The 12825-nt window shown below is 38.5% G+C and overlaps 1 protein-coding gene across 4 annotated transcripts in view; it reads right to left on the bottom strand.

Annotated features, from left to right (window-relative positions):
* Nucleotides 1-12825, bottom strand: part of fstl5 (follistatin-like 5) — a 123058-nt gene that overhangs the window by 88607 nt on the left and 21626 nt on the right. For all 4 annotated transcript variants that reach the window (XM_026330348.1, XM_026330350.1, XM_026330349.1 and 1 more), the window contains exon 4: nucleotides 30-278. In XM_026330348.1, coding sequence (XP_026186133.1) covers nucleotides 30-278 — 249 coding nt within the window. The remainder of the gene's footprint in view (nucleotides 1-29; nucleotides 279-12825) is intronic.

Below are 12825 nucleotides of genomic sequence, written 5' to 3'. Positions count from 1 at the left end.
TTCATCAGAGAAAGGACATCAGCCCTTACCTTTGTAGAAGCACTCCTCACTGTGCATGATAGTAATCCTGTGTCCTCTGAGACAGGAGGCACGATGGAGCTCACAGTGGTTCTGGTACAGCTTCCCATCTGAACCGCACACAGGTTTATAGTGCGGTTTACAGTTTTCCAAACACTTACACTCCCCTGTGCCAGTCTCATGGTTGACCACACAGTGACGCCCCAAGCCACAGTACTTATGTGCACATGGACTTGGATAGTCATAGTGTCCCATAAAACCTGCAGAAACACACAAACAAAAAGAAATAATTACATTTTTCTCAACAAGTGATCTCTATATATCTATCTGCAAAAACAGATGGAAAGCCTGGGTTTAAGCCCTTGTTAAAAGGCAGTGTCGGTCCCTTCAACCCTCAGGGAATAGCTATCGATAATAAATGGTGATTTTCTCAACTCACAGTGTAAGTCCATGTATTATGCAAGTCAAGTTCACTACAAAGCATCCACAGTGGGAGTCTGTTCTTTTTATCCCAAATATCAACTAAAATACAATACAAAATTTCTTCAGTTTTGTCTTTCTTATCAGATTATGATAAATTATTTAAAATACTTCTCTTTTTTTAAAATAAATTGTAGCAGGAAGAAACATCATTTGTCTATAATCCGTAACTACTATCAACTATTTGAAGATCTAAGATCCCTGAACCGTATTCTGGGCCCTCTGTACAATCTGTATTTCGGCTCAATTTCAGATCATATTTTGAGATATCATATATCGTAAATAGCATTTAGTAGTGAGCAGTGGTCTAATCTTTGTGTTAGTACTGTCTGAGAGGTCACAAGAGGTCTCAAGATGGTGAACAAGATGTGAGCATTTTTTAATCTGCTACATAAAATTGAGCTTTTTTTCTTCAATCCTTGCAGTTTTTTCTTTTCTTGGGAAATTGAATGATTTTTTTTTTTTTTTTACCTCTTTTAACCTCAAAAATCTTTAAAAAACAGCCTGTGAAAATCTTTCAAAGTCTTTGTGGTTGAACTCACAGCTAATCAATAACCTGTGAGAATGGGTCACAATTAGCCTCTACTTCATTTTAAGAGTCAAAAGGCAAAAAGGTCAGGAACAGCTAGCAGAGACTGTACTTACTGTGGCAGTGTGTCTGGAAGTTAATTTGTTCATTTCTACCTCCAATCTGCTGTAAGTGTTACCTGTGACCCTATGGTGGAGTATTAGGTCACCACAGGGTGAGTCAAGAAACTCACCCTACCAGTGATTGTGTGTGAGAAAGGACTAATTACTGAAACAACCAAACCAAGACACCCTTGGTGAGGAGGCAGGAACTTTACTGAGTATTCGTTCAACTTAAGAGCTCAGGAGCTGAGGGCTTGAAATGAAAAGAAATCAAAAATATAAAAGAAGGGAATGTGATCTTGACACTTATTCCCAATTGGCTTCAGGGGTGCAACTCAGCAGCGTACTCTGAACTATGACCCCTCTGTGGAAAAGGCAAGAAAAGGGCAATTTCCCTATGGGGATTAGCGGGGAGCAGCAGGGAAAATATATCAGTTGCAGGTTGTACGGTTTTTCATCAATTTATTGTTTGAGAAACAGAATACAACTTCATAAAAAGTGGAATATACTGTAGGACTAGGAGGATAGCTTAAAATACGGTAGGTTTTGCTTCAGGTGTGATTTTTCCTGAGAGGATTCTGCATGATCTGTCTTTTCGACCTGTATGACCACTAACGGGTCTTGACAGGCCAGAGATCAGCCTGTACAGTAACCCATGAACCGCATCAAATACATCAGCTTTCTAATAGAAGCTTGCACACACTTAGACTGCCCTTTGGAATAGTGGGCAGAGAAAAAAAAAAGGATAAAATCTGAGAAAATGCCTCTCAAGGATGGCCGATTAATGATGCCAGTTTTTTTTTTTTTTTTTGGCCATTATGATGGGACAAATTTTTTTTCAATCAGTCTTTTCAATCTGTCAATCCAGGCAGTGCACAAGTTGGTCTGTTTGGTCTTGCAGTCTTGGGTGACTGCTTTATCTACCAGTAGTTTGTGCTTAGCCCCTCTGTTCTTGCCAATTCCTTTCTTGGGCTCATGTATTGATCCATGTGCCTACTCATCATATCCGCTATGATAGCTGACAGGAGTTTCCATGTTGTGCAGAGGCACATTATTGGGTGGTAGTTGGATGGGACTGCTCCTTCCTGGGGGTCCTTCAGGATTAGGACTGTCCTGCCTTCGGTTAACCATTGAAGGTGGGTCCCATCCACTAGAAGCTGGTTCACTTGTGCAGCTAGACGTTCCTATATATGTATGTATGCTAGACGTGCATACATTTGTTGGCTCACTTATCTAGTTTATGACACACAGTTTTAGTGTAGGACAGTTTGGGCTGTGTCCAGATAAATGTTGCAATAAACCACTTGTATGCTGGATGCCCAGTGCTCAATGCCAGAAAAGTTAGCTGAATAATGCAAAACTTAATACATGATACATCAAATCATAGCCAGATATTTTTCTTCAGAACTCGTCATGACAAAAACTACTAAGCCGAACTTAGAGTTACCAGGTGGCCAGTAATATGCCTCCAGATGGGACGATACTGATGATCCGTTGATGCTCAATGTGTAATGAGGCAACTGTTTGGTAAGATGTTGGCCATTAAAATGTATGTTAGTACCATGATTGCTGCTATATATCAGCAAGTTTTGTCATATTTGTGCCACCTAGTGGCCGAAGTCGATTAATCCAGCTTTGAATTTGACAACGCCGTTAACCCCAGCACTAATCTTGCAAGTTATATTGCTTACCTAAAACATACTCATACTTTTAATGTTTTGGCATATTACAATAACGGCTTCATGTTATATTAACATAGGATCTCTTTGAGAAAATGTCAGTGTATAATTGTAACAGTCCTGACTTCTAATGGTTATGGTCATAAAAATGTAACGTCCTTTGGGCAACATATTATGAAGGAAACATATTGTAGTCAGTATTATTATTCAACAAACATCAAAAAATTGAATTTACAATGAAAGAATATGCAAAAAGGTCTTATAGTCTGAAAATTATTAAGAACCTACCTGCAATTCTGATCATTTGTATGGCTATGTGTATGCAACCTGCTCTTCAATAGCATTAGGTATTATGATTCACCTAAACCACATAAACCAATGCAGATTAGCTGCACATGAATATAATTAAGAGAATACCAGTGTACACCACAGCCTAGATAAGAGTGTCCAACACTGAAACTGTCAGAGAGAAAAAGAACAATAACTGAGGAGGATATGGACTGGCATCCAAAAACGTTACTCTCACCATGCACCAACACTGTTGCACTACTAACCAATAAATACTGACTAGAGAGTGGTGCTTCGCGGCATTAATTACAATCTATGATGCATTTGGCCTTGAGCAGCATGGTCTGCTGATATATAAACTCGCACAAAAAGCAAGATAAACAGTGTGCACAGGGAGCCCCAAGAGACGGCTGCAGTAATGCATTAAAGAAATGGCTTTGCTTCTGAGGGCAGATGCATTACAGATTATGAAGTTAGTATCACTATGTGCCTTAAAAACTAAATTTCAAGTAATAAATACTTGTTACTTCAGCAAGTACTCTGTTTCTAGAGAACATTGTATAATCCTGCTAAGAGCTAAAAGCCATATAATTATAGGGTTGTCTTTGTCAAGTAAAAGTTAATATCTGAAGTATTTAATCATGATAGTAGAGACAGGAAAACAAAGCTTAAATTTCAAAGCTTCATGAGCGTCACTGAATATTTAGGTATTATTAAATCCTGAAGTTTCACATTCAACAGCTATGTATCTTTCAATTACATGTGTTCATGACTATCTGGAGCTTAGTTTTAGCAGTTGGACATCAAGGTAAACAAAGTGATTTAAAGTGTTAAGCCTCATTCACATCCCTAACATCTCCCCACACACAGTCCTGCATTATCCTCTAGCCGTCACAGAGGATTTAGACGAGATACAAGTGTGTACACTGTGACCTGATTCGAGCCAGTCAATTTGCTAGTTTATTAATTCCCCGCAGTGCACCGGCATAATGATTATTCAGTGAATTTGTGTCGCACAGCCAGGCATCCTGTGCCATCAGCGGGGTCAGCGAAGGGCACAGTCATTTGTTATCAGTATGCACATCTAACAGTCTGGTCATAAGCTGACATCAGAGACAAATGAGGAATTGTGCACACCCATTCATTTATTGATGACCTATTCCTTTCTCAGAGCATGGACAGAAATATATGATGCTCAGTGTTCAGTGTGAGTCTGAAGGATCGTGAGACTGAATTATAACTGTGTACTTAAAGTATTCAGACCTTTGTTGTGACATTCCAAATCATGTTTGCTGCTATTTTGCTATTTTATGTTTACAATTTGGTTGGAATTCACCTTTACCAAACTGAATGTATTAGATATAGTTTAGAAAGGTGCACATAGTGTACAACAGCCACAGTTCACAGTGCTTGTCAGGACAAAAATTAAGCCTTGAAGTCCAAGGACCTACACAATAATATGCTTCGGGAAGGTGTAATGGGTAATACCAATTTCTATAGCTTTGAATGTTCCCAGGAGCACAGTGGCCTCTGTTTTTGTGAAATGAAATGAATTTACTAGAGTCACGTGTTCAGCCAAAGTGAGGAACTGGGCAAGAAAGTGCCATGGTCAGGGAGGACCCAGCCATCACTCTAACAGAACTTCCTCTGAGGAATGGGAGAACTTGCCAGGTGGACCATATCAGTGGCACTCACTTATTCAACGCTTTATGATACAGTGGCTAGACAGAAGTGGCTAGTCACATTCCTAAACTCCAAGCAAGTGTTCATGCGTCTTCCTCAAACAGCATTTAAAGGACCCAGAGCATGAGGAAAAACATTCTCTAGCCTGATATGACAAATAAAAACAAACCCTTGGGTAGAACTCCTAGTACTGTGTCTGGAGAACACGTGGCTAATGCCATCCCTAGCGAGGTGCTTGGGAGGGCAACTGTTTCTCAGTAGCAGGAACGGGGAGACTGGCATGATTTGACTATAAAATTGGATGAAAACCTTCTCCAGAGTGCAGGCGACAGTTCACCTTTAGGCACAACAATGAAATGGAGTATACAGTGAAGAGAAAGTTGGCAGTGTTTAAGTCTCTCACTGCCCTTGAGTGGCCCTTCCAAAAGCCTGAATATAAACTCAATAAAACATCTGTGGTGAGACCTGAAAATGACAGTTTAGACAGATTTGAAGCTGTAAATGGATTTTAAAAAGTGCTGACTTAAGGGTTTTGGAAATGACAGACAGCTTTTGAATAAGAGATCAGTCTTTGTTTTTAACTAAATTAAAATCATCTTTTGTCTTTGTCATTATGGGTTAGGTTAGTAGATTGACAGTCAAAAGTGGCATTTCTGTCCATTTAAAAATAAAAATGCAACATATACTAAATAGAAATGAGAGTTTTGATACTTTCTGTAATATAAAATATGACGGTGTAGGATGTGCTGTCAGTTGTGTAGTTCTGCTTTAAGCAACAAAGAACTCATATTTGGTAAAGTTTAAAAGAATTGTTTTTATCACGAGTTTAAAAGCACACAGAGAGCCATCTTAGTCTTTATTCAGTGTTTTGCTTTGACTTTAGCATTGATCTTAATATTTTATGTTCATACTAAAAACTTGCCCTCAGTTATTTTGCTTAGATTTATAATGTTAATAAATAAAGTTACATCTGAACAATTAAAAAAGAAATAACAGATTTTTCTTTAAAAATTATGATATTTTAAAATCAATCACATTTTTATCAGCAAAACCAAAGGCCTGTTTCTGTAATTTCCAAGATACACTGGTATCAAATATGGGTCTTGTGAGGGTTGTCTCATTTATTTCGATTTTACAAATGTATGATTTGCATGATTCAATAACTTGTAATTTTCAACATCTGTAGCAGTCAACAGTAATCAGTCAGTACTCTTTATGAATTACAGCTGCATAGTTGGTGAGTTATAATAACATTCTGCAGGTACGCTACCTCTGATGTTCTGATGACAATTAATTAAGCTGCCATTAACTTAATACAACAGTTGACAGCTCACTGTAGCTGCCTGACCTACCATTGGCCTCACAGACTGAAAAACTGAGCTACATCAAAACACCAAACATCAGACTCTGAGTTGTTAAGATACTTAGCTCTGAATGTTATGGAACTGTCCACAAGCAGAAATATATAGTTGCATTAAAACTGCAAACCATTAGCAAATCCCTAACAATAACTTACATATTTAAAATGAGCCTGTGTTATCTCAGTAAAAACAAAGCGGGCTGAAAAAAATTCAATCTGAGCAGGTAAAATGTTGACTTTTAGTCAGAGCATGTAGGCAACACCAAGGTCCTGACATATGTGACTCCAATGTGCATCATTTGAAGGTCATCATCCTGTGATGCATGCATAATGAGATGAATACTGTGTAAAGGGATAACAGAGTACTTGGACATGGCCAACATAATCAGATTGTCATTGCAGACAGATCAAAGCCTTGCTATCACAGCATGTGACACGCCTGAGTAAAAACAAAGCAATATAATGGAAACTGCCCTCGACAAATGTGTAACAACCTCCTCTCTTTGTAAAGCCATTTCAGCTGCCTTCTTATATCTGCGCTGCTCATTCTGAATCTAAATGCACACACACACTTAAGCAATGCGCCTCAGTGTTTTAAAGTGCATTTACTCTTGGACATGCATCACTTTTTCAACATGTTATATGCCACTGCCTATTTCTGCCATGGCTTTTTCTTGTCTTCCTAAACTAAGAATGTTTGTCTGGTACCCATCTGATATTTTCCATTACAGCGGCTCAGAGTCCTGGGGGAGTGCAGAGTGTGGTAAACAACAGTCAGAGTCTCTAAGCTCACTTGGTGCACTGAGTTAAGCTGGCCCACAAGGCCCATGAATGAGAACAAGGGGATGCAAATCAGAATAAACAACTACTAAAAAAGAAAAAAGCTCAAACTTTACATCAAACATAATGTCACAATTCCTCACATCAGCTGACATCTCATCGATGAAGTTCTTTGAAAGTCTCAGCAGTTACTGAGCAGGTACATATGGTCTGCGTATCGAGCTGCAGATACTGAGATACACAAGCATCCATAGTTGCAGTAGCAATTAGGTGTATTTTTAACATATAGTCAAGCAAAGAACACATTTAATATATTCATGGTTAAAGGTCTGAAATCCTTCAATATGCCATCACACAGAGTATTCTCTCCCAATAACTCAATTAAACTGTGACCATCTGTAGTGTCTAAAAAAAGTGAGCACCTGAATGCCACCAATTTACTGACAATTATTACTGACATATTTATAGAGAAGATAATTTAATGGCCATAAAGAATGTCTCAGTTTCAAAAGGAACCAAGTAATGGTTTAATTTTGCCTGAAGACAATTCAAACTTATAACCACTGGAAAGCATTCTGATTAAAGAAAATAAAAGTAAATTAATTATTTACTAACTCAACTAATTAATTAACTTTCTGTACTGTCAGGTTTGTAAAAAAAAAAAGATATTTTTTAATGTTTTAATTTTTTCAACTGACAATTTGCCTTTGTGTAGTCAAAATTAAACATTTTTTTTGGACATCATTTTCTTTGAGAGGATACTTGAGCTGAAAATCTGCAGCTATCAACACATTTAAAACGGTGCAGGTCACGCTCTAATGGAGTTTGCACACCTTAGGTTTATTCCATGTAAACAACTATAAAAGTGCCTAATTATCAATTTTCCACACTCAGCTGTCAATTCAGAAAGCATCAGCATTTTAAAATATGGAGATATATGCAACTTTATTGGAAGTATTCTTGGCAAAAACCTTGATGAAGCTAAAAATTGTTTGCTGCTGGTAGTACATATCAGACAGGCAACTTTAAGTATGTCGAGTCAATAATTCCTATCTGGTGAAGACCTGCTGAAAGACACGTATCTATCAGTGCTGTTATGGAGGTGTTGTGTTATCACCTGCTAAAATGCACTTCTTCTGCTTCCTCCACCATATGCTAATTGCAGCACTGTGACAACACTTACTCCTGGTGGCATAAACAACTTGTGAACATTTTATGAGAAGCTATTTGAGGCATAAGAGTATTTCAACCCTTTGGAGCCGAGTAAGCCACTACTTTTAAAACATTGATGACTTCCCTTCCACCTCAATGAGTCTGTTCCATAGTCCTTGCTCTCACATACAAAGCACAGGTGAATGTGATGGTAGGTCAACATAAGTGTTTATTTACAACTAACTTCTCGCCAAATGTCATGGTTGCACTAGATTCTCTAATAAACAAGGCACAAATCAATCTAGACTAACGCTACATGAACAGATCCTTGGTATCATTAATAAAGGGGAAGACCTTTTTTTATGAAAGCTGACGTCTGAAACCTGCCGATTTGAAACCTTACTGGCCTTACTCTCTCTCAGCTTTCTATAAAACATATACAACATTCAGGTAGGAGAAAGTGCTTGCATTCAAATTTTAGACATTTAACTCTTGAACAAAATGACTGCACATTAAATGTATTTTTCCTCTTTAACAGTAAAAGCGGTCATAGTAAAAAGTGCACAGGTCAAAGCTACTACGTGCTGACAAGAGCAGCAGCAAAACACTCCTGTGTGCCTAGAAATTATCACACGCAACAGAAAGGTGTTAGATAAAGAAATACAGGTAGGGGGAAATGCATTACATTTTTTAACCAGACAGGAACATTTCCAAAGCAGGCAAAGGAGGCAGATAGGGGACAGGGGGTGATTACTACTGAACATCCATCTTGTAGCTTGGTACAAACACAACTGACAGAATGTGCTGTGTGTCTGTGAAATCTAACTGAACACCTGAATCAAGTCACATTGAAATTATTCATAAAATGCTGTCCAATGCATTCACCACAAACCACTTTGCAGAGTAGAAAGGATATACTGTAACTACAAAGACTATATCAATAAGCTGTATGTGGAATTCAGTTGTCGTTACTTTCAGTGATTCACAATGATAACAGCTGTCTCAGAGCTGCCAACCACAGCACCTGATAACAGTATCCCTCCACGATGGACTATATGTTACTGTTTAACAACTTCAAATCACAGCATATCAATTAGACCATGATCCACAATGAAAAACAAATATATATTTTTATATAGGATCAGGATCAGTATCCCTAAAACCCAAATATTCAATGGGAAATCTATTGTGCAAAGCAGAGATTACATTTGCTGTCACCTCTTCAGTTTGGTGTGGTGAGCAGTTTCTCTTAAAAAGTAGCGAGCAAGGCAACAGCAAAAACAGCTACACAATAAAAAACAACCAAACAAATTGATAATGGATCTTAAATAGCATTCTTCCAGTTATCCCTATAACAGCAGGTAAAAATAATATTTTTATTTTCTGTATATCCACTTGCTCAGATTGAATTCCGTATTACTTGTAAATGCTAGAAGACACAATTTAGCCAAGACATGAGCTAATGGAATCAAATCTACCCTGCATATCCATCACTCTAATGTGCACCTGCTTTTTGATTAAGTTATGTACTTGTTACCTACAGTACTCCTTTCAGGTTTTACAATGCAATGTTATTAAGACAGTGAACTCAAAACTTAACGCACCTCAGCAGATGCTACAAAATTTACATATATTCAGTTCTTGCAATGCCTACGGGTTAGGACAGGTTGTATAACCTGCTCTGCGATGGATGCGATGAAAATTGCAGACGTGGCATACATAAGTCTTCATCAAAAAAAAAAAAAAAAAAAAGAAGATTACAAATTTTATTCAATTGCAATGGCAAGACTGAAAAAAATGTGCTGCTTCCATCCTTTTACAGTATGTGTGTGCTGGTCCCTGACTGAGTACATGTGCTAGAGAGTGGATTTGAGAGCACCTGGCAGCCACTTGGCAGCTCTCCGTCCCATTTCATTCCCTTGCCTGATGACTGAATGTGGGCCCAGCTCCTCTCTCATTCTGGCCACATCAGGATGCAGCACTGAGAGCATTTCCACCAACAACCCCATTTATCATATATTGCCGACTAATTGTAAGCACCCCACACTACTCCCATTACTACTTCACATTATAGGGAGCCGTCTGTGGGCAAACAGCAGAAAGCTCTTTTCATATCTGATATTTGGGGAATTGATATCAGGATACAAAGATGAGAAACAAAGAATTAAGCATAAAGCATTAAAAACAATAGTTCAGGTTTGAATCATCTTTAGGTTAGAAAATATTTGCCCTTTACGCTCAAGGTAAAGGAAACAAGACCGTCACCAAGCAGTTAGATGTCTCAGTGACGACGGTTGCTAATAATATTAAGTTTACGGTGCATCATATTGCACCCAGTCTTCCTAAATGTGGCCTCCTCAATGAAAACGGGCACAATCGAAGAAGGAAAACCCCACTTTTGAAAGAGAACCATCGAAGAAACTTCAGTTTGATAAAATACATGCTGACAAGCCACTATTCTTCTGGAAGAATCTTCTTAGGACAGAACAAACAGAATGAGAGCTTTTCTGTCATATCAAGTCTGTGTTCACAGTGGAAAAAAAAAAAAAAAAAAGCTTTCAAAAAATACCACCACTGTCAGTTATGCTACAGGGTTGGTATGAGTCCTGATCCAAATCTAACTGAACATCTATGGAAAAGCAGAAATGCACAGTTGGGAGAAGGTACCCGTCAACCTTGAAAGAGCTGGAGCTGTATACTCCAGGGATGTGGGCCCAACTACAATTTGAGAAGTTTAAAATTTCATCAAGAGCTACAAAAACAGGACTGATTGTCTTAAAACTTGTGCACCACAATGTGGAGAAACAGTGGATGACCATGTTCATGTCTTTTGGTCCTGGCCTTGTATTAAGACATTTTTGAAAGATGTGGCAACAGTCATTTAAAAAAAAAAGATCTGGGCTTTAGTGTTGATGTAACATCTACATTAGTTTATCTTGGACATATCCCTGATGGGTTAAGTGAGGATTTTGCTGGAAGTGGATTAAAAAAAAAAAAACAAAAAAAAAAAAACAAAACAAAACAAAGCATTGATTTCAGAAGAATCATCTACTGCAGGCATCTTTGTGGGTATTTTTAACACTTCCACATTCTTGAACAGATGATTTACTCAGTACAGCTCCAAAAAGAGCTGGGAGAGAAAAAAAAAGATAGGAGAAATGGTCCATTTATTTAGTCGACGAGTTGGACTCTCCAAGCACTTAATGAATGTTTATTTGGTTTGCATCTGCCAAATCTCTCTATGATTATGATCGTTACTATTTTTTATTTGGGTGTACCCCCATGACTTCATATTTGTTCCCCTTGTCTTTATTTCTACTATGTGAAAAGGCCTATAAACAAAACAGGTTTTTAAAAATGGTGTGCCACAAAATATTATGAAATATATTTCTTTTTTAATTGGAACAGCACCAACATGTTTGCTATGTCTGTATATACAGTACTACAATAGTTTAGTTTGAAATATTTTTATTGTTTATTTAAGCATTCAAAGTAATAAAATTCAGAGCTAAATGCTTTTGCCTAAGCTCCCTCCACTTTCAAAGTACAGTGGGTACGGAAAGTATTCAGACCCCTTTAAATTTTTCCCTCTTTATGTCATTGCAGCCATTTGCCAAAATCAAAAAAGTTCATTTTATTTCTCATTAATGTACACTCAGCACCCCATCTTGACAGAAAAAAACAGAAATGTAGAAATTTTTGCAAATTTATTAAAAAAGAAAAACTGAAATATCACATGGTCATAAGTATTCAGACCCTTTGCAGTGACATTCATATTTAACTCACATGCTGTCCATTTCTTCTAATCCTCCTTTTGATGGTTCTGCTCCTTCATTGGAGTCCAGCTGTGTTTAATTAAACTGATTGGACTTGATTAGGAAAGGCACACACCTGTCTATATAAGACCTTACAGCTCACAGTGCATGTCAGAGCAAATGAGAATCATGAGGTCGAAGGAACTGCCCAAGGAGCTCAGAGACAGAATTGTGGCAAGGCACAGATCTGGCCAAGGTTACAAAAGAATTTCTGCAGCACTCAAGGTTCCTAAGAGCACAGTGGCCTCCATAATCCTCAAATGGAAAAAGTTTGGGACGACCAGAACTCTTCCTAGACCTGGCCGTCCAGCCAAACTGAGCAATCGTGGGAGAAGAGCCTTGGTGAGAGAGGTAAAGAAGAACCCAAAGACCACTGGGGCTGAGCTCCAGAGATGCAGTAGGGAGATGGGAGAAAGTTCCACAAAGTCAACTATCACTGCAGCCCTCCACCAGTCGGGGCTTTATGGCAGAGTGGCCCGACGGAAGCTTCTCCTCAGTGCAAGACACATGAAAGCCTGCATAGAGTTTGCCAAAAAACACATGAAGGACTCCCAGACCATGAGAAATAAGATTCTCTGGTCTGATGAGACCAAGATTGAACTTTTTGGTGTTAATTCTAAGTGGTATGTGTGGAGAAAACCAGGCACTGCTCATCACCTGCCCAATACAATCCCTACAATGAAACATGGTGGTGGGAGCATCATGTTGTGGGGGTGTTTTTCAGCTGCAGGGACAGGACGACTGGTTGCAATTGAAGGAAAGATGAATGCGGCCAAGTACAGAGATATCCTGGAAGAAAACCTCTTCCAGAGTGCTCAGGACCTCAGACTGGGCCGAAGGTTCACCTTTCAACAGGACAATGACCCTAAGCACACATCTAAAATAACAAAGGAGTGGCTTCAGAACAACTCTGTGACTGTTCTTGACTGGCCCAGCCAGA

Source organism: Mastacembelus armatus, chromosome 10 (genome assembly GCF_900324485.2).
Source record: "Mastacembelus armatus chromosome 10, fMasArm1.2, whole genome shotgun sequence".
Classification (NCBI taxonomy): domain Eukaryota; kingdom Metazoa; phylum Chordata; class Actinopteri; order Synbranchiformes; family Mastacembelidae; genus Mastacembelus; species Mastacembelus armatus.
The sequence above is the reverse complement of the archived record's forward strand: the minus strand, read 5'-3'. Positions and strand labels throughout refer to the sequence as shown.